Source organism: Somniosus microcephalus, chromosome 9 (assembly GCF_052327205.1).
Source record: "Somniosus microcephalus isolate GS21.2 chromosome 9, FLI_Smic_1.0, whole genome shotgun sequence".
NCBI classification, from domain to species: Eukaryota; Metazoa; Chordata; class Chondrichthyes; order Squaliformes; family Somniosidae; genus Somniosus; species Somniosus microcephalus.
The window spans coordinates 59,981,437-60,004,560 of record NC_140995.1 but is presented as its reverse complement, the minus strand read 5'-3'; the positions used below and the strand labels follow the sequence as shown (position 1 = coordinate 60,004,560).

The 23,124-nt window shown below is 41.6% G+C and overlaps 1 protein-coding gene across 1 annotated transcript in view; it reads left to right on the top strand.

The window, feature by feature from the left end:
- The window catches only part of LOC147112406 (sialin-like), a 42,770-nt gene extending 22,596 nt beyond the window's left edge, over nucleotides 1-20,174 (top strand). Inside the window, exons 7-11 of the mRNA XM_085996639.1 lie at nucleotides 8,879-9,037; nucleotides 11,737-11,869; nucleotides 13,610-13,757; nucleotides 19,031-19,121; nucleotides 19,779-20,174. Of these exons, the coding sequence (XP_085852765.1) occupies nucleotides 8,879-9,037; nucleotides 11,737-11,869; nucleotides 13,610-13,757; nucleotides 19,031-19,121; nucleotides 19,779-19,898 (651 nt within the window). The 3' untranslated portion in view covers nucleotides 19,899-20,174. The remainder of the gene's footprint in view (nucleotides 1-8,878; nucleotides 9,038-11,736; nucleotides 11,870-13,609; nucleotides 13,758-19,030; nucleotides 19,122-19,778) is intronic.
- Nucleotides 20,175-23,124: the final 2,950 nt, after the last annotated feature.

Below are 23,124 nucleotides of genomic sequence, written 5' to 3'. Positions count from 1 at the left end.
TAGGGCTTTGTGCACCTATCCCAAAATAGGAAAATGTTTGAATTCTACTTATAAAACTTACAAAGACAATACAGTCTACTCCTTTGAGTATATAGAAACATAGGAACAAGAGTAGGCCATTTGGTTCCTCAAACCTGTTATGCCATTCAAAGAGATCATGGCTGATCTGTACCTGAACTCCATTTACCTGCCTTTGTTCTATATCCCTTGATATCCTTACCAAAAAAAAATCTATCGTTCTCAGTCTTGAACATTTCAATTGACCCAGCATCCACAGCCTTTTGGGGAGAGATTTCCACTACCCTTTGTGTGAAGTATTTCCTGACATCATCCCCTAAATGGCATAGCTCTAATTTTAACATTATGGCCCCTTGTTCTATCTAGATTACCCCACCAGAGGAAATAGAATCAGAGAATGGTTACAGCACAGGAGTCAGCCAGTCGAACCTGTGCCGGCTCTCTGCAAGAGCACTTCAGCTAATCCCATTCCCCCACCCTCTCCCCATAGCCCTAACATTTTTTTTCCTTCAGGTACTTAATCCAGTTCCCTTTTGAAAGCCACGATTGAGTCTGCCTCCACCACCCTTTCAGGCAGTGCATTGCAGATCATAACCACTCACTGCATAAAAAGGTTTTTCCTCATGTCGCCTTTGGTTCTTCTGCCAATCACCTTAAATCTGTGTCCTCTGGTTCTCGACCCTTCCGCCAATGGCAACAGTTTCTCTCTCTACTCTGTCCAGACCTCTCATGATTTTGAACACCTCTATCAAATCTCCTCTCAACCTTCTCAGCTCTAAGGAGAACAACCCCACCTTCTCCAGTCTATCCACGTAACTGAAGTCCCTTATCCCTGGAACCATTTTTGTAAATCTTTTCTACACCCTCGCTAAGGCCTTCACATCCTTCCTAAAGTGCGGTGCCCAGAATTGGACACAGTACTGTACTCCAGTTGAGGCTGAAACGGTGTTTTATAAAGGTGGTTCATAACTGCCTTGCTTGTGTACTCTAAAGCCCAGGATCCTGTATGCTTTTTTAACTGCTTTCTTAACCTGCCCTGCGACATATACTCCCAGGTCTCTCTCTTCCTGCACCCCCTTTAGAATTGTACCCTTTAGTTTGTATTGCCTCTCCTCATTCTTCCTACCAGAATGTATCACTTGCACTTTTCTGTGTTAAATTTCATCTGCCACATGTCCGCCCATTCCACCAGCCTGTCTATGTCCTCTTGAAGTCCATCACTATCCTTCTCACTGTTCACTATACTTCCAAGTTTTGTGTCATCTGCAAATTTTGAAATTGTGCCCTGTGCACCCAAGTCCAAGTCATTAATATATATCAAGAAAAGCAGTGGTCCTAGTACCGACCCCTGGGGAACACCACTGTATACCTTCCTCCAGTCTGAAAAACAACCGTTCACCACTACTCTTTGTTTCGTGTCACTTAGTCAATTTCGTATCCATGCTGCCACTGTCCCTTTAATTCTATGGGCTTCAACTTTGCTGGCAAGTCTATTATGTGGCACTTTATCAAAAGCCTTTTGGAAGTCCATGTACACCACATCAACCGCATTGCCCTCATCAATCCTCTGTTACCTCATCAAAAAACTCAATCAAGTTAGTTAAACACAATTTGCCTTTAACAAATCCATGCTGGCTTTCCTTAATTAATCCACACTTGTCCAAGTGACTGTTAATTTTGTCCCAGATTATTGTTTCTAAAAGCTTCCCCACCGCCGAGATTAACCTGACTGGCCTGTAGGTGCTGGGTTTATCCTTGCATCCTTTTTTGAACAAGGGTGTGACATTTGCAATTCTCCAGTTCTCTGGCACTAACCCGTATCTAAGGAGGATTGGGAGATTATGGCCAGTACCTCCGCAATGTCGACCTTTACTTCCCTCAGCATCCTAGGATGCATCCCATCCGGTCCTGATGACCTATCTACTTTAAATACAGCTAGCCTTTCTAGTACCTCCTCTTTATCAATCTTTAGCCCATCCAGTATCTCAACTACCTCCTCTTTCACTATGATTTTGGCAGCATCTTCTACCTTGGAAAAGACAGATGCATAGTACTCATCTAGTACCTCAGCCATGCCCTCTGCCTCCATACGTAGGTGTCCTTTTTGGTCCCTAATCGGCCCCACCCTTACTCTTACTACCCGTTTTCTATATCTATGCCTATAGAAGACTTTTGGATTCCCTTTTATGCTAGCTGCCAGTCTTTTTTTATTCGTTCATGGGATGTGGGTGTTGCTGGCAAGTCCAGCATTTATTGCCCATCCCTAGTTGCCCTCGAGAAGGTGGTGGCGAGCCGCCGCCTTGAACTGTTGCAGTCCGTGTGGTGAAAGTACTCCCACAGTGCTGTTAGGGAGGGAGTTCCAGGATTTTGACCCAGTGACGATGAAGGAACGGCGATATACTTCCAAGTCAGGATGGTGTGTGGAGGGGAACTTGGAGGTGGTGGTGTACCCATGCACCTGCTGCCCATGCCCCTCTAGGCGGTCGCAGGTTTGGGAGGTGCTGCCGAAGAAGCCTTGGCGAGTTGCTGCAGTGCATCTTGTAGATGGTACACACTGCAGCCACGGTGCACCGGTGGTGGAGGGAGTGAATGTTTAAGGTGGTGGATGGGGTGCCAATCAAGCGGACTGCTTTGTCTTGGATGGCGTCTAGCTTCTTGAGTGTTGTTGGAGCTGCACTCATCCAGGCAAGTGGAGAGTATTCCATCACACTCCTGACTTGTGCCTTGTAGATGATGGAAAGGCTTTGGGGAGTTAGGAGGCGAGACACTCGCCACAGAATACCTAGCCTCTGACCTGCTCTTGTTGCCACAGTATTTATGTGGCTGGTCCAGTTAAGTTTCTGGTCAATGGTGACACCTCCCCCCCCCCCCCCCCCCCCCAAACCAGGATATTGATGGTGGGGGATTTGGTTGATGGTAATGCCGTTGAATGTCAAGGGCGGTGGTTAGACGCTTGCTTGTTGGAGATATTCATTGCCTGGCACTTGTGTAGCGTGAATGTTACCTGCCACTTATCAGCCCAAGTCTAAATGTTGTCCATCTTCCTTATTTCCTTTTTCACTTCCCCTCTGAACTTTCTATATTCAGCCAGGTTTTCACTTGTATTCTCAACCTGACATTTGTCATACTTTTTCTGCTTCATCTTACTCTCGCTCTCTTTCGTCATCCAGGGAGCTCTGGCTTTGGCTGCCCTATCTTTCCCGCTTGTGGGAATGTGCCTCGACTGTACCCGAACCATCTCCTCTTTAAAAGCAGTTTTGCCTGCTAATCTTTTATTCCAATTTACCTGGGCCAGATCTGTTCTCAACCCACTGAAATTGGCCCTCCTCCTTGTCCTTTTCCATAGCTAATCTAAAACTTATGATATTATAATCACTGTTCCCTAAATGTTCCCCTACTGCCACTTGACCCACCTCATTTCCCAGAACCAGATCCAGCAATGCCTCCTTCCTCATTGGGCCGGAAACGTACTGATAAGAAAGTTCTCCTGAACATACTTCAGAAATTCTTCCCCCTCTCTGCCCTTTACACTATTACTATCCCAGTCTATATTAGGATAATTGAAGTCTCCCATTATCAGTACTCCACAGTTCTTGCACCCCTCTCTAATTTTGGCCTATAGAATACACCTAGTAATGTAATGGCACCTCTATTGTTTCTTAACTAACCAAATAGAGTAACCAATAGTTTATCTTTATCTGCCCTGTCAAATCGTTTAATCATCTTGACCACCTCAATTAGATCACCCCTCCACCTAACTCAAGGAAATACAAGCCAAGTTTATGCAACCTGTCCTCATAATTTAGCTCTCTAAGCCCTGGTATAATTCTGGTGAATCTGTACTGAAGCGATTCCAAGGTCAATATATCTTTCCTGAGGTGCAATACCCAAAACTGAATGCAGTACTCCAGACAGGGTCTGACCAAGGCTCTGTACAACTGAAAAATCACTTCCTCACTTTTGAATTCCATTCCCCTAGAGATGCAGGCCAACATTCCATTAGCCTTTTTGATTACTCCTGGGCGCAAAGCTGAAATGAGAGACACCACAAAAGATTCCAAACACAATTAATACATTTATCTATAAACATATTACATGAATACTATGAACTAACCACCCTTGTGCAATCCCTTAGTGCCTGTCGTTTGGGTCCCTTTTCCTATTCTAGTGTTCCTATGCAGTGCACCCCCAGTGTCTACAGCATGGCTGGTGGAAGGCTGCTGAGTTTCCTTGCAGGACGACATCGACCAGCACGTAAACCAAACAAAAATTGACACAGAGCCAAACAAGGAGACATTAGGACAGGAAGATGTAGGTTTTAAGCAGCGTCTTAAATGAGGAGAGAGAAGTGGAGAGGCAAAGAGGTTTGGGGAGGGAATTCCAGAGTTTAGGGGCTAGATGGCTGAAGGCGCAGCCGCTAATGGTGAAGCGAAGGAAATGGGGGATAGACAAGAGGTCAGAGCTGGAGGAGCATAGGGGGCAAAATTGGGTTGCGCCCCCTTTGGTGCGCTAACTTCGCAGGCGGGTAGATGAGGGTAGTGCGTTTGATGTAGTGTATATGGACTTTAGCAAGGCTTTTGATAAGGTTCCACATGGCAGACTGGTCACGAAGTTAAAAGCCCATGGGATCCAGGGTAAAGTGTCAAGTTGGATTCAAAACTGGCTCGGAAGCAGAGGGTAATGGTTGATGGGTGTTTTTGTGACTAGAAGGCTGTTTCCAGTGGGGTTCTGCAAGGCTCATTGCGAGGTCCCTTGCTTTTTATGGTATATATCAATGATCTTGACTTGAATATAGGAGGTATGATTAATAAGTTTGCAGATGATACTAAAATCGACTGTGTGGCTGATACTGAAGAAGGAAGCTGTAAACTGCAGGAAGATATCGATACATTGGTCAGGTGGGCAGAACAGTGGCAAATGGAATTCAATCCGGAGAAGTGTGAGGTAATGCATTTGGGGACGGCTAACAAGGAAAGGGAATACACATATTAAATGGTAGGACACTGAGTAGTGTAGAGTAACAAAGGGACCTTGGAGTGCATGTCCACAAATCCCTGAAGGTAGCAGGCCAGGTAGATAAAGTAGATAAGAAGGCATACGGAATGCTTGCCTTTATTAGCCGTGGCATAGAATACAAGAGCGGGGGGGGTTATGCTTCAACTGTATAAAACACTAGTTAGGCCTCAACTGGAGTACTGCGTGCAGTTCTGGTCACATTACAGGAAAGATGTGATTGCACTAGAGAGGGTACAGAGGAGATTTACAAGGATGTTGCCAGGAGTAGAGAATCTTAGCTGTGAGGAAAGACTGGATAGGCTGGGTTTGTTTTCCTTGGAGCAGAGGAGGCTGAGGGGAGAGCTAATTAAGGTGTATAAAATTATGAGGGGCCGAGATAAAGTGGATAGAAAGGACCTATTTCCCTTAGCAGAGGGGTTAAAAACCAGAGGGCACAGATTTAAAGTAATTGGTGGAAGGTTTAGAGGGGATTTGAGGGGAAATTTCTTCACCCAGAGGGTTGTGGGGGTCTGGAACTCACTGCCTGAAAGGGTGGTAGAGGCAGAAACTCTAACCACATTTAAAAAGCACTTGGGTGTGCACTTGGGATGCTGTAACCTGCAGGGCTACGGACCAAGAGCTGGGAAGTGGGATTAGGCTGGATAGCTCTTTGTTGGCTGGCGCGGACATGATGGGCCGAAATGGCCTCCTTCCGTGCTGTAACTTTCTATGATTACATTTTGTCTATGCGTGTGTGTGTGTGTAAGAACATAAGAAATAGGAGCAGGAGTAGGCCATTCGGTCCCTCGAGCCTGCTCCGCCATTCAATAAGATCATGGCTGATCTGATCTTGGCCTGAACTCCACTTACCTGCCTGTTCCCCATAACCCTTGACTCCCCTGTAGCTCAAATATCTGTCTATCTCAGCCTTGAATATATTCACTTACTCAGCCTCCACAGCTCTCTGGGGTAGAGAATTCCAAAGATTCACGACCCTCTGAGAGAAGAAATTCCTCCTCATCTCCGTTTTAAATGGGCGACTCCTTATCCTGAAACTATGCCCCCTAGTTCTAGACTCCCCCACAAGGGGAAACATCCTCTCAGCATCTACCCTGTCAAGCCCCCTCAGAATCTTATATGATCACCTCTCATTCTTCTGAACTTGGTAGGCTCAACCTTTTCAAGACAACCCTTTCATCTCAAGAATCAACCTAGTGAACCTTTGCTGAACACCCTCCAATGCAAGTATATCCCTCCTTACATAAGGTGACCAAAACTGTACACAGTACTCCAGGTGTGGTCTCACCAATGTACTGTACAGTTGTAGCAAGACTTCCCTACTTTTATACTCCATCTCCCTAGCAATAAAGGTCAACATTCTATTTGCCTTCCTAATTACTTGCTGTACCTGCATGCTAACCTTTGTGTTTCATGTACGAGGACACCCAGACCCTTCTGTACTGCAGCATTCTGTAGTCTCTCTCCATTTAAATAATAATTTGCTTTTCTTTTCCTCCTACCAAAGTAGATAACCTCACATTTTCCCACATTATACTCCATCTGCCAAATTTTTGCCCATTCACTTAACCTATCTACATCTCTTTGCAGACTCTGTGTCCTCCTCACAACTGCTTTCCCACCTATCGTATCGTCAGCAAATTTGGTTACAGTACACTCGGTCGCTTTGTCCAAGTCATTAATATAGATTGTTAATAGCTGAGGCCCCAGCACTGATCCCTGTGGCACCCCACTAGTTATAGTTTGCCAACCTGAAAATAACCCATTTATCCCGACTCTGTTTTCTGTTAGTTAGCCAATCCTCTATCCATGCTAATATATATATTGTGTGTAATATATACGTACACACGCTCATTATTGCCCATCCCTAGTTTCCTTTGAGCTGGTGATGTGGTGAGCCGCCGCCTTGAACCGCTGCAGTCCGTGTGATGAAGGGACTCCCACAGTGCTGTTAAGTAGGGTGTTCCAGGCTTTTGACCCAGTGACGATGAAGAAATGGCGATGTATGTCCAAGTTGGGATGGCATGTGACTTGGCCTTCTAGGTGGTGGAGGTCGTGGGTTTGGGATGTGCTGTCAAAGAATCCTTGCCGAGTTGCTACAATTAATCTCGTAGGTAGCCACGGTGCACCAGTGCTGGAGGCAGTGGGTTTTTAAGGTGGTGAATAGGCTGACAATCAAGTGGACTGCTTTGTCCTGGATGGTGTTGAGTTCCTTGAGTGTTGTTGCAGCTACACCCATCCAGGCACGATGAAAGTATTCTGTCACACTCCTGACTTGTAGATCGTGGAGAGGCTTTCGGGAGTCAGGAGGTGAGCCACTCGCCGCAGAATACCCAGCCTCTGACCTGCTCTAGTCATGGCATTTATGTGGCTGGTCCAGTTGAGTTTCTGGGAAATGGCGACCCCAGGATGTTGATGGTGGGGGATTCGGCGATGGTAATGCCATTCAATGTCAAGGGGAGGTGGTTAGTCACTCTGTTGGAGATGGTCATTGCCTGGCACAAATGTTACTTGCCACATCAGCCCAAGCCTGAATGTTGTCCAGGTCTATCTGCATGTGGGCATGGACTGCTTAATTATCTGAGGAATTACGAATGGAGCTGAACACTACAATGCAGTGAATAGCCCCACTTCTGACTTTGAGGAAGGTAAGGTCATTGATGAAGCAGCTGAAGATAGTTAGGATGCTGCCCTGAGGAACTCTTGCAGTAATGTCCTGGGGCTAAGATGATTGTCCTCCAACAACCACAACCATCTTCCTTTGTGCTGGCTTGATGTCGAGGGCAGTCGCTCTCACCTCACCTGTGGAATTCAGCTCTCTTGTTTGTAATGGGGTCTGGAGCTCGGTGGTCTTGGCGGAACCCAAATTTAACATCAGTGAGCAGGTTATTGGTGAGTAAGTTACGCTTCAGTGCACTGTTGACAACTCCTTCCATCACTGATGATGATTGGAAATAGGCTGGGTTGGACTTGTCCTGCTTTTTGTAGACAAGACATACCTGGGCAATTTTTTAGGTACACGAATTACATTTCCAATTAAGCTGCCTTCCACAACATGACTTTGATAGTGTGTTCCCCCTTTAGAAAGAGTTTGGTGGCTATTGATTCCAAGCGCTAAAGAGGACTGGCCAAACATTTTTTGGCCTGAGTTAATACAGGAAACTTTCTGGTATCCGGCACGGACGGGACCGACATGTTGCCGGTTCATCATCAATTCCGGATAACCGAACGCTATAGTTAAAACATACGGAGCTTCTGAGCTCCGTATCTAGCAACAAACCCTGTTGCTTAGCAACAGCTTCAAAACAATCAGCACAGCTTGCAAGCGTCTCAGTAGCTTAGCAACAGCTTCAGTTAGATGCTTGCACAGCCAGAAATGAGTTAAAAAAAAAGTAACTAAAAGTAAAAAAAAGTTACCTGAACCGACTCCTGAATTTTGCCGGTTAACCGACATTTCCGGTTATTTAATGGCTGGTTAATCGAAAGTTTCCTGTAGTTGAACAATCTTGATAAGACTGAACTGAGACTCTTGTGCTTATTATCATGAAGTGGGGAAAATTATTTATTTCTGTTCAACTGTTCTTTGGCTGTTAGGAGCTGGCTTTTATTCCTATGTTACAACTCAAAGCAAGATTTAAAAAACCACCAGCACTGTCTAAACTTAAAATTAAAACTTATTTAGTACAAAGATTAAGTAAATACAAGTCAAGAATAACATTTAGCTCTAGATTTTTGTAGCACTCCCAGTTACGGTGTAATCAAATGCGCTTAAATAGCATTTAGGTTGTTTTCTCCTTCAATTTTACTAACTTCTTTCAGTTTTGTTTTGTTTTGTTTATTTCTGTAGCATTCTTTTAAGAATTATGTGCCCTGGGGATCTATATGGAAATCTTTGGCACTCTGGGCTATAATCGTTCCTCATTTTTGCTACAACTGGACTTTTTACACACTATTAACACTGCTGCCAACATACATGGAAGAAATTCTACAATTTGACATTAAAGAGGTAAGTCTGAAAAGATTATTACAGCTTAAATGCATTGTGTGTATAGTGTTTTTGCTAAATTTGGAGAAAACAATGAAAAACTACAGTGTAACTAAATCTTCTAAAGTTTTCTTCTTCATTTTAAAGTTATGCTGTGCTTTTGAAAAAAAATACAATATATGGCAGATAATGGTATTGTTAAAATTATTTCTACAGCACGCTATCACTAAAGCTAATCTATGACCACTCATTTCACTGTCAGTAATAGACTCACGTTTATCTACTTGACTAAGATTATTCCAATACCAACTTAGCCCGAAATTATAAGCTTCCAGTGTTTGTTGTTTCCTGTCATAATTTTTCGGGTTTTGCACCAGTTATTCGCTCTGGTTCAGTGTCATCAGTCACACTCTTGTAAGCAGACCTCATGTGCCCTACAGTCCATAGTGCACCTTTTACTGCCCAGTATCTAGTTAAACAATAGCACAATCTAGTGATCGTAACAGAGACCCCTTGTTCCATATACCAGCTACTGAAACTTAATGGATACTGCCATGTGAAGTGCACTCTCTTTATGGAAGGCGGCATGAATTAGCAATTTACTGAAACCAGGTACAGCTTCAAACCAGCAACTGGTTTATATTACATAAAGTAGGCAAATGGACAATATACAGTTTTCTAAGTGAGAACCATCAATACTCTGCTATGAAAAAAATGTAACCTACGAACTAGTTATTTAAAGTTGGCTGGTTCAGACCTTTTTGAAATGCAGGCAACTTTCTCCCACAAAGGGAATTTTGTTGTACACCAAGTTGTGTCCCTACCCACAAAGGGAGTGTTCTTGTACACCAAGCAGTGACCAATGTTCCCTCTAAATTTTATTTGTTATGCCTGTTTATTTCAATGCGCGGTACCTTTAAATTTGCTACGCACGCAGCTTAGGGAACATTGGCAGTGACCTTACCTACTGGGGGAGTCTGTTTATGTCCTCCTGAAGTCTGTTTACTACATTTGAGTTTTGTGTCATCTGCAGCTTCTGTGCAATAGATGGTATAATGCTCCTGTTCTAAAACAGCGTATTCTCTGACTAGCTATGAGCAATTCCAAGGGAAGTTCGTGAGTATATATAAATTTTAGTAAGCAGACAACGCAACACTACAATCGAAACTGGTAAAATATTATGGACCATTTCGGGAACTCTGCCTCCAAAAGTGCATTAGAGTAAGAAAGTGTTCAGAGAAGAGCAATGAGGATGATTGTAGGACTCGAGGCTCAAAGTAATGAAGACTCCCAGAACCCAGCTGGTTTTCAATAAGATTGCGAGCAGACATGATTCACATCTTTAAAATGACAGACATGGCTAATGCAGATGTGAGCAAGCTATTTAACTTAACTGATCATGGGACTGGAGGATCAGCAAGCTTCAAGGGAGGTTGAAAGAATCTCCCACACACAAGTGATATGTCAAATGGACACCGAGCAAAACAGTTGATGCTTCATTAATTAATTACTTTAAAACTAGGTTATAAAGATACTTCTTCATACAACCTGATGATCTTTTTGCACCATGTGGAGTACATCTCTACATAAACTTGTGGTCATCCAAAACTCTGCTGCCCGTATCTTAACTCGCACCAGGTCCTGTTCACCTATTGCCCCCTGTTGCCATTGACCTATATTGACTCCTGGTCTGGCAACACCTCAATTTTTAAATTCTCATCCTTATTTTCAAATCCCTCCATGGCCTCACCCTCCCTAACTCTAATCTCCTCCAGCCCTACAAGCCTTCAAGATCTCTGCGCTCCTCCAATTCTGGCATCTTGCGCATCCCTTATTTTAATTGCTCCACCATTGGCGGTCGTGTTTTAGCTGCCTAGGCCCTAAGCTTTGGAATTCCCTCCCTGAACCTCTCCACCTCCAGCCCTCTATCGTCCTATAAGATGGTCCTTAAAACCTATTTTTGACCAAGCTTTTGGTCGCCTGCCCTGATATCTCCTCCTGTGGATCAAATTTTGATTGACAACGCTCTTGTAAAGTGCCTTGGGACGTTTTGCTACGTTAAAAGGCGCTACAGGAAACTTCGCGATATATGGGACCGGCGTGATGCCGATCTATGAAATCTTCCGGACAGACCAACGCTAATGTTGAAGGATACGGAGGTTTTCATCTCCATATCTGACAACAAACACTGTTGCTTAGCAACAGCTTGTAAACAGTCGGCCCGTACCTTGGAAGCGTCTCTGTAGCTTAGCAACAGCTTCAGAGAGGTTTTCCAGAGACTGACTGTTTTTTAAAAAAAAAAAAAAATGCAAGGAGAAGATAAAAAAAATGCTAGGAGAAGAAAAAAAAATGCTCGAAGAAAAAAAACCTAACAAAACGGCTGCTGATTTCTGCCATTAGATCGAGGTTTCCGGACATACAACCTCCCGGATAAACCAAAGTTTCCTGCATATAAATGCAAGTTGTTAGCTCAGTCAGAGTTGAGCAGTGTAATTTCAGTTATTATGCAGAGTTTCGCTTGATCGATATTGGGATGAAATTTCTTTGAAGTTTTACTTGAGGATAGTCTCCCTTGGAAGACTGTTTAGGGTAAAGTTCATTAAAGGGCAAATTCTTCATGGTCTATGGATGAACATTATTTCTTGTTACGTACTTGTACTCTTATGTTTGATGTACTGCAGAATTTTGTACTGCGATACAACTAATCACTCTTTATGTAGAATGGCTTTTTATCAGCACTACCGTATCTCTTCTGTTGGATGATGATGATCAGTGCTGGGTTGATTGCTGACTACCTGATAAAAAAACACAATTTGACTACATCTGCTGTTCGTAAAATGTGTACCGTAATAGGTAAGGTGTTTCGAATTTTTGTCTTTTATGGCTGAAGACAATTCTAGAAATATATTGAAAATTTTTAAAAGCTGATGTAGAAAATACTGACAGTGCAAACGTGTTGGTTCAGAATATTAAAAACAGCAATTGGGACTCTGATAAACCAGAATTGGCAGAGGAGAGACTAAAACTGAAACCTAGATGGGCATGAAGGAAAAAAGTTAAAAATTAGAGATTTTATTAAGCTGCTCAAGTTTTTAATAAAAAAAAAGACTTCACTGACATTGTGGACAGTGGAAATGCTGTTGATGCATGGATGGGTTTTCAGAAAGCTCCCACATTGGCAGTTAATGGGCAAATTAGAGTGCAAAATGAAGCAAAGGAGGGTGTTGGATAGATAATTGGCTTAAAACTGGATATTATAAGCAACATTTCCAAATTTGCTGACAATACAAAAATAGGAGGCAGAGTAAATGAAGAACACCACATTTTGATGGATCTTTGCGATGATTGCAGAATAGCTGGAGGTGCAGTTCAGTTTGGGCCTCTGGAAAAAAATTATTCTGGAAATAAGGAACCAAATAAAGGAGAATGTGCTAAATGGAACAGTGGCGCACAGCATGCTAATCCAGGAAGAGGTCCAGGGGTTATTGTGGGTAGATCAATGAAATCATTAACCAGGGTTTGGCTGTGTTTTTTTCTTTTTAAATAAAGTAAATAAGTAGTGGGTTGCATTAGCAGAAGGATAGAGTACAAATCAAAAAAGGTTGTATCAAACAATACGTTGTGAAGCCTACCAGGGAAGAGGCTGTTTTAGATCTTGTCTTGTGTAATGAGACAGGGTTAATTAGTAATCTCATAGAAAGGCATCCTCTGGGGAAAAGTGATCATCATATGAGAATTTCACTTTGAGTTCGAGAGTGACGTATGTAAGTCAGACACTAGAGTATTAAACTTAAATAAAGCCAATTACATAGGTATGAGAGGCAAGATGGCTATGGTAGATTGGGAAATTAGATTAAAAGGTATGACAGTAGATAAGCAATGTCGAACATTTAAAGAAATATCTCGTAATTCTCAACGAATATACATTTCACTGAGAAATTTTTAAAAACCGGGAAGGGTGATCCACCCGTAGCTAACTAAAAAGGATGACCAAAAAGTTGATAAAGGGAGAAAATAGAATGTGGGAGTAAACTAGCAAGAAATATAAAAACAGATTGTAAGAGCTTCTACAAGTATGTAAAAAGGAAGAGATTGGCAAAAGTAAACGTGGGTCCCTTAGAAGCAGAGGCAGGAGAAATTATAATGAGGAGTAAGGAAATGGCAGAGACGTTAAACAAAGGGTAGAGAACTGAGAATATATACCCAAACTCTAGGTCATGCCTTCCAGCAGCTATCATCCCGATTCTTCTATTGCTTTCCGAAGAGTTCTGAACTATGAAGGACAACTGTTTGGACATGTACGTTAAAGGACGGTGTCCAAGGTAAAACTGGAATCTGCTAGCTAGTGATATTGATCAACATTTGGATCAGTTAGTCCTTGTATCTTCCACTCAATGCTTTCAAGCTCACCTCTAGAGCCATAAACCTCTAATTAAAGGCACCCACCACTATATCCTATTGGTTAATTAATTATTCAAGAGGAGTAACCAAGAATTCCAGGTGAGTCTGCCAACAACACTAGCACCTACAAAAGGAGCGTTACAGTTCGTTGTTTTTACAATAATTATAGTAACAATCTTTGTTTTGTTTTAGGTATGATCGGACCTGCAATATTCCTGGTTGCTACTGGATATATAGGCTGTAATTACATAGTGGCTGTGTTGTTTGTAACGGTATCTTCTGCGTTGGGAGGCTTCAGCATGTCTGGATTCAATATTAATCATTTGGACATTGCCCCTTCGTAAGTGAACTAGTTGAAACTATTGGCCTGTGTTTGTTTTCTTCTGCTGGCAAAAAGCAAAATAATCTTCCATAAGGTTTTATTTAATCTCCCCTTTACTGTGAAGAAATCTGTGGAAAACTAATTTATAAATTGCTTCCTCGCCCTTTTCTCCTCCACCCTCCAATAGTTTGCCATTGTTCTGAAATTGACATTTGAAGGTGTATAAGAATGACTTGGGTGACTTCCTCCCTTGTATTTCCTTTTTATCTTTGGTCTGTTGGCAGTATCTTCCCTGACTGCAATGATCAATAACTTGTAGTGCAATGAATTGCACACAGCAATGGGCATCTTTTAAATTATTTAAACATATTTATTCTGCTTCACTTAATACAAAAGCAATGTTAAATTTGTTGGCATTTATGTTAAATCAGATGACTTTTTCCAACTACCCATGAGAACACTATCTATAACAGAGGTTCAAATCCGGTGGGTAGAAAGGACAGCTGCTGTTTCTATTGAGTTGGAGCTGCCTCATCTTCCTGCACAATAGTTGCCCTCTTATTTTCCTGCTATGTAGAAGAAATACTATTTCGGAGGGGGGGGGGGGTGGTGGGTGAGGGCAGGAATTTGCCCACTCTTAAAGGTCATGGTACTTTATCTGAAAAAGGCTATGCGACCATTAGGTTGGCTTTCAGTTATTGCCCAGGAAGGTACATATTTGCACATAAGGATCAGAGAATCTGACAGGTGATCCTACCAGTATAGAAGATACACTACCAGTACAAAATACTGCCTCTAGGCTTATGCTACTGTCCTTGATATTCACAAAATGTGTCTCAAAGGTGGCAGTTTTTCTTCAATACAGCAGTTGGATATCCACCACCTATTTCAACTAGCAACTAAAAAGTTTTCAACAGAAGTACCAGCCCCACAGCTTCTGGATTTCTAGAATGATTGAGAGAAAATCCAATTGCAACTGGTATCTGTCCTGCCTTCATATAGCAGACAGGAATGTGGCATTGTTACAATAAATATTTACAAGCATTGATGCTGTCCACTTCAGGTGGATGCAGGGATCAATCCAGTCTCCAATCCATAAGTCAATGCAGAGATAATTTTCCAATCTCTTTGAAGATGAGGCTGCCTAAAAGTAGATCACATGGTGACCTTCCAAAACAATTGTCCAAAATTCAACTTGAGCAATCGTAGTGTTAGCACTTTGGAACCTTTCTATTTTCAGAAGTTTCTTATTAAAATACATTCTTTTTTTCACTGCAAATGTCTTTGTATTTATTACAATTTACTACATAATGTTGCTTTATTGATCAGAGGTAGAGGAAAGTACAAATCAAATTGGCAAACTGGCAAATTTTTTGGATACAGTAAAGCTTATTGCTTTGTAAATCTATTCACAAGATAATTACAGATGAGGAAGGCCATTCACCCCATCTTAGTTCAACTATCCAGAACTCCCTCCAGTCTACTCAATGAAGCAGTTGTTTCCTAAATGATTTCAGAGATTTCACTTCTACACTATCTGAAAGTCCATTCTATGTATTTATCAGTGTGTGGAAAAATAACTTCCTGGTACCAGTCCTAAATTTGTCTTTTAAAATTTGAAACTGTGTCCCTTTGTCCTATCACAATTTAAAGTAATTTTCTAGATTTGCATACTGTTTACGTTCATATATACCTCCAAGACCACACCTCCTATACCTCTTCTCCAGGCTGAAAAGCCCACATTTCTTCAACCTTTCCTCATAACTCCAGGGATTAACACTTGGGATCAGACTCGTGGGTTCTCTCTGTATTGCTTCCAGTGCTTGAATGCAGCCCTTGTGGCTCAGTGACCAGAGCATCGTAAAGTTTCAGCCTGACATCCTCTGACTTGTATTCTATTGTGATGGCTATAGTTCAACATTCTTTTAGCTTTGTTGATTGCTGCTCTATATTTGTTGAGTGTCCTAACTCACACCAAGTCCCGTTCACCCATCACCCCTGTGCTCGCTAACCTACATTGGCTCCCAGTTAAGCAATGCCTCGATTTCAAAATTCCCATCCTTGTTTTCAAATCCCTCCATGGCCTCGCTCCTCCCTATCTCTGTAATCTCCTTCAGCCCCACAACCCCCAAAGATATCTGCGCATCCCTGATTATAATCGCTCAACCATTGGTGACCGTGCCTTCTGTTACCTAGGCCCCAAGCTCTGGAATTCCCTGCTTAAACCTCTCCACCTCTCTTTCCTCCTTTTAAGCCGCTCCTTAAAACCTACTTCTTTGACCAAGCTTTTGGTCGCCTGCTCTAATTTCTCTTTATGTAGCTCAGTGTCAAATTTTTTGTCTTCTAATACTTCTGTGAAGCGCCTTGGGACGTTTTACTACATTAAGGAAGCTATATAAATGCAAGTTGTTGATGTTGTCGAGACAATTAAGAATTCTAGGTATTTCAGTACCATTCATTAAATGTCAGCCATTTTCTTTCCTGTGTGCAGTAATTTATGCTTGTCTGCTTTAGATTTCACTTGCTATTATTCTGCCTACTTACATATCCAACTTTTCTGTAATTTCTGGACTACCTCCGCCAATTCACCTGTCTCATAGTTTGGTGTTATCTGCAAACTTGACCAATTTACATTAAGCTGCTGAATCCAAATCCTTGATACAAATTAGATACAGTAGTGGTCCCAACACTGAACTCAGCTGCTTGTCTTATGTCAAGTTGTAGATGTGTCAGAACTTCCTGTAGCTAAACATTGGCAAGACTGTAGCCATCCAGAGTCAGGCAGAAACTCTGCACCCTAGCCTGATTCCATCCCTTCTCCAGCTGCTTGCTCAGTATGCATTCTTGGTGTCTTGTTCAACCCTGAACTGAGTTGCAAACTCCACATGTAATAAGTCTATTTACACCACAATATCAGCTACCTCAGTCCATACCTTGCCCCCACCACCAAAACCCTGAACCACATCATTGTCACACCTCCAGGCTTTATTTCTTAAACTCTCAACAGCCTCCCAAGCTCCACTCCACACAAGCTCCAACTCATACAGAACTTTGCAATCCTATCCAGTACCAAGACCAGTCCAGCTTTAGCAACTTCCCCTGGCTCCTGGTTCCCCAACACATTGATTTGAAAATCCTTGTCCCTCATATACAAGTTTCTCCATGCCACACCCTTCCTCCACTATCCCCTCCAGCCCTATTTCGCAGTTCAGCCTCCATCCTTCTGCATTATGGACTATATTGTATATTCTCTCATCACTTCACCATAGCTGGCAAGGCCTTCAGCCATCATGGTCCTGCTTTCTGAAATTCTTTCCCAAAACTCATCTCCCCATCTTCAAGATCCTTCTCAACGTCACCATAAGTTACCTCCCTCCTTCTCATGGTCCCTGCTGATTTTTTTCCCCTCTTCTGAACCACCTTAGAATGTTTTGCTATGTTAAATATATTAAGTGTGTAAATTGGTGAATGGTGCTTCTCATTTGAACTCAATTGAAAATTAGTCTTGCCAAATTTTGTTTTACTATTGTTTGATTAGTTAACCTCTATTATTGTATGCACATTGAAAGGGCTGACTGGCAGGTTTGACTTGGCACTTATGTTTCTACCATTTAAGATTCCTGTTTTGAGAAAGATCAACACTAAACCAAATAAATGTCAGATTTATCCCTCAAGTGTGTGGGCAAAACTCCAGGGCTCTGCTTTTTTAAAAAAAAAAAACTGCTTCATTTCACTTGTAATATTTAGAAATGACTTATGCTGTTTAAGATATAATTTTCTTATGTTTGCTAAATGTACAGCTCTCATAGCAAAATATGGAAGCCTCAATGTTGTCCTCTGTCTTTGTACAAATCTGCAGTAATTTGAACTCAAGTTCAGTGTTGGTAACTGGGTTTAGTCACAGATAGTGGTTCCACTGAAATTGCAGCCTTTTGGTCTTTCTTGTGATATCTGTGTATACAATCTATATGCAGACCTTTCGTAGCAATAAAATGTGCGTCTTTTTTCTATTTTACTGCTGAGAAATCTTTTTAACTTTAAGAGCTGCCCTATATAAACCAGGTCATTTGCTTTCCTGCCATTCACTCTGGTGTCTTGTTTAAGCCTGCATGTGAGGCTAAATGAAAATACTTTGTAGTTTGATGGTGAATGGGAATTAATCAGTCAACCTAGCTGTGGCACAAAGTTGATGGGATTTGGTTGTTGAAGCAGTTGACATCTTGCTTACAGTGTGGTCCCGTTCATGGATTTCAGCAGGACTTAAGATACTGTGACTTTCCACTAGTGCAGTGAAAGCAGCAATTTAATGTGTTTTATTTTAAACTATGAAGAATTTTAAGAGTGAATAAAGTAAGAGCAGAGAAGGCTAAAGGAAGATTTGATAGGTGTTTAATATCCTGAAAGGTTTAGATAGAGTAAATAAAGAGAAACTGTTTCCAGTAGCTGAAGGCTCGATAGCCAGAGGGCACAGATTTAAGTGATTGGCAAAAGGACCAGAGGTGACATGAGGGAAAACTCTTTTATGCAACGAGTGGTTAGGATTTGGAATGCGCTGCCTGATGGGGGTGGTGGATACGGATTCAATAGTAGCCTTCAAAAGGCAATTGGATAAATACTTGTAGAAAAAATTGAAGGGATATGGGGGAAAGAGCCGGCGCAGACTCAATGGGCCGAATGGTATCCTGTGCTGTACTACTCTGATTTCCTCTGGTCAAAGAGAAACTAACGAGGGGTCATCAATTTTCACAGAATGAAGAGAAAGATTAGAAGAAATTTCTTTACACAGAGGGTTGTTGGAGCATGAATGCTTTGCCACAGGGAGTGGTTGAGGCTGAGACGATTACATTTTCTAAATGAAAATTGGATAAATATTTGAAGCAGAGGAAGATACAAGGCAGTGGGGTTTATTTTGGACTGCTTTAGTAAAGAGCTGGCACAGACATGATGGGCCAAATGGCCTCCTCCTGTGTTTTAAACATTTATGGTTCTGAGCATTTCTCCTCCAGGATGCTAAAATAGCCTGCTCACTGCTCAGCATGGTTTAGATTGGAAACTGACCGTAGGGTGATATTTACACCAGTTCAGTTCCTCCTACTCTTGCATTTAGTGCTCTGCTGTTCATGTGCCACTGTCCAGATTCCAGATTCATCCTGTGTGGCTGCAGAACCTAACTGGTGCTGGAGTTTCCCATTCACCAATTACATCATGGGATGACGTTGGGGGCAGGGGGATCTTTTAACTTGTATAAAAGTTTATTATGGAAGTTAAACTAGGTGCTTAATGATTACTAGGTATGCAGGAATTTTACTTGGAATCACAAACACGTTTGCCACAATCCCAGGAATGGTAGGACCAGTTATTGCCAAAGTCTTGACATACAATGTAAGTATAAGTTTCTATATATTCTTACCAAGGTGAGAAACACTGCATGATAATTTTCTCATCAAGCAAATTGTTTCGGCCTAAATCTCCTTGTTTGCAAGCAATAAAGTGCTCAGTTGTTAAAATGCTAGTTGGTTTAGAAGGGACCCCTAGACAAGTAAAATATTATGTCTTATTCTGTGTCACAGTAATGAGCAAAAGTACATATTACTTCAGAAAACAGATTATGCAGGTAGCTTTATAATTTTGGTGCCAGTTATTGAAAAGGTTTTGAAAATGTCCTCTGAATAGCTTCATAACCAGTTTGAAATGTCAACTATGACTAGGAAACCACATTTGTGACTTGTGCATTGAGAATAGAGCTGTGTCCTGAATAAAACATAATGGTTTATCTTGAAAGAAATGACTCTTATTTGACAATACGTAAGACTATCCAATGAAAGATTTCCTCTGCATTATTTATAATGAAATCATAAACCCATTTACCACGAATTAATTTATAATATATTTAGCACACACAAAATCTTGCTTTCTTCTCCAATACTGGCATCACTAATGACAAGTGGGATTGCCTGTACATTTTATATTACTGTCTGCTTGTGTTTTTCTTAAGTCAAAATTTAGTGTTCATTGTTATTTTCATCTTTTACTCCACAGCATACAATTGCAGAATGGCGAACTGTATTCTACATTGCTGCTGCTATTGATGTGTTTGGTGCTCTGTTTTTCACCATTTTTGGGAAAGGTGTAGTCCAATCCTGGGCAACCAATCACTGAACATTTCTCCTGTGACCTTTTGTACTTTTTAACCTTGATCATGTGACCTGAAAGTGCCTCCATTGTTAAATTACCATTTGACTTAGACTCACTGTCTTTCACATTGCTAAGCTTTCCTTTTATTGCTGCCAGCAATAGTAACCAGATAATCTAATTGTATCCTCGTACCCTGCTTAATCCAGGGATTCTGTGACTTCAAAAAGAAAAGTGACCAAAGCATCAACAGAAAATGCTGGAAATACTCAGCAGGCCAGGCAGTATCCGTGGAGAGAGAAACAGAGTTAACGTTTCAGGTCTGGGACCCTTCATCAGTTCTGATGAAGGGTCCCAGACCTGAAACGTTAACTCTCTCTCTCTCCACGGATGCTGCCTGGCCTGCTGAATATTTCCAGCATTTTCTGTTATTTCAGATTTCCAGCATCCGCAGTATTTTGCTATTGTATTAGTGACCAAAGCATGTCCAGCTTATGATTTTTTTGTTGTGTAAATTTTAAATGCTGAAACCGAATAGCATCCACAACTTCCAAACTGTTTGTAAATTAATTTAATAAAATAATTAAATAGACTATTAGTGGTTAGTCATTTATTAGATAACATTTTTTATTTCATATGTTGAATTATGTGATGCCATTATATATAATGGGGAACTTTGACAACGAGATCTGGTCCTTTTAAATTACTGATCAGATGGTGAGTTTCCTGGTGATGAGAATCATATTGTGAATAAACAGTGCCTTTAGTCTACAGAATATTGATTAAAATTTCCTAATCTAAGACTAGCATGAATCCCACAAATGTATACAACTATAAGTGCAGTCTAATATGTATGTATGAATAAATAATGTGTCCAGCGGTACACTGCCATGATGGATACTGACCATTAAACTGAGAGACAGCATCAAGCTAAAAGAAAAGGCTTACACAAATGCAATGAAAAGTGGAAATCCAGCAGACTGGGAAAGTTATCAAAAGTAACAATGGGAAAGTAAGAGGTGCAAAAAGGAAGTATGAAAGAAAACTTGCAAAGGAGACAAACAACGATGGACCAGCAGACTCGTTAAATGAATATTTTGTATCTGCTTTCACAGTAGAAGAGGACAAAAATCAGTGGTACAAGGGAACCTAAAAATAAGTTAATGAGAGGAACTTCATTAATTTTTTTAATAACTTGTATTAAATAAGAAAAGAATGACACTGAAGATGGATAAATCTCAAGGAACTGATGGTTTCCACCCTACAGTATTGAAAGAAATGGGGGGAAATTGCAGATGATTGTCATAATTTTCCAAAGTACTCTAAATTATGCCTTTGGATTGGAAATGTCACTCCATTGTTTAAGGAAGGAGGGAGAAACCAGGAAACTATAGATATGTCAGTTTCAGGTAAGTTTCTTACGGAAACTATCATCAAGAACAGAATGACTGAGCACTTGAGCTGATCAGAGAACATGGATTTGTGATAGAAACATACAAGATAGGAGCAGGAGTAGGCCATTTGGCCCCTCGAGCCTGTTCTGCCATTTAATGAGATCCTGCTGATCATCCAAGTTCAGTACCCTGTCCCTGCTTTCTCCCCATATCCCTTGATCCCTTTAGCCTTAAGAAATATATATAACTCCTTCTTGAATATATTTAATGAATTGGCCTCAAGTGCCTTCTGTGGTAGAGAATTCCACAGGCTCACCACTCTCTGGGTGAAGAAATTCCTCCTCATCTCAGTCCTAAATGACTTACCCCTTATCCTTAGACTGTGACCCCTGGTTCTGGACTCCCCACCATTGGGAACATTCTTCCTGCATCTAGTCTGTCTAGTCCTGTTAGAATTTTATAAGTTTCAATGAGATCCCTTCTCATTCTTCTAAACTCCAGTGAATATAAGCCTAATCGACCCAATCTCTCTCCATACGTCATTCCTGCCACCCCAGGTATCAGTCTGGTGAATCTTTGCTGCACTCCCACCATGGCAAGAACATCCTTCCTCGGATAAGGTGACCAAAACTGCACACAACACTCAAGGTGTGGTCTCACCAAGGCCCTGTACAACTGCAGCAAGACATCCTTACTCCTGTACTCTAATCCTCTCGCTATGAAGGCCAAAATACCATTTGCCGCCTTAACCGCCTGCTGCACCTGCATGCTTACCTTCAGCGACTGGTGCACAAGGACACCCAGGTCTTGTTGCACTTCCTCTTTTCCCAATCTATTGCCGTTCAGATAATAATCTGCCTTCCTGTTTTTGTCACCAAAGAGGATAACCTCGCATTTATCCACATTATACTGCATCTGCCCAATCACCCAACCTGTCCAAATCATACTGGAGTTTCTCTGCATCCTCCTCATAGCACACCCACCCACCCAGCTTTGTCTCATCTGCAAACTTGGAGATATTGCATCTAGTTCCCTCATCTAGATCATTAATATATGTTATGAATAGCTGGGGTCCAAGGACCGATCCCTGCTGTACCCCACTAGTCACTGCCTGCCACTCGGAAAAAGACCCGTTATTCCAACTCTTTGCTTCCTCTCTGCCAACCAGTTCTCTATCCAAGTCAGTACCTTACCCCCAATCCCATGTGCTTTAACTTTGCACACTAATCTCTTATGTGGGACCTTATCGAAAGCCTTCTGAAAGTCCAAATACACCACATCCACTGGTTCTCCCTTATCGATCCTACCAGTTACATCTTCAAAAAATTCCAGTAGATTAATCAAGCATGATTTACCTTTTGTAAATCCATGTTGACTTTGTCTGATCCTGTCACTGTTTTCCAAGTGCTCTGCTATTACATCTTTTACAATGGACTCTAGCATTTTCCCCACTACCGATGGCAGGCTTACCGGTCTGTAATTCACCGTTTTCTCTCTACCACCTTTTTTAAATAGTGGGGTTACATTAGCTACCCTCCAATCCATGGGAACTGTTCCAGAGTCTATAGAATTTTGGAAGATGACCAGCAATGCATCTACTATTTCTAGGGCCACTTCCTTAAGTACCCTAGGATGTAGATTATCAGGCCCTGGGGATTTATCGGCCTTCAATCCCGTCAATTTCCCTAACACCATTTCCCTACAAATACTGATTTCATTCAATTCCTCCCTCTCATTAGACCCTATGTTCCCCAACATCTCTGGGAGGTTATTTGTGTCCTCCTTTGTGAAGACAGAGCCAAAGTATGTATTTAATTGGTCTACCATTTCTTTGTTCCCCATTATAAATTTCCCTGATT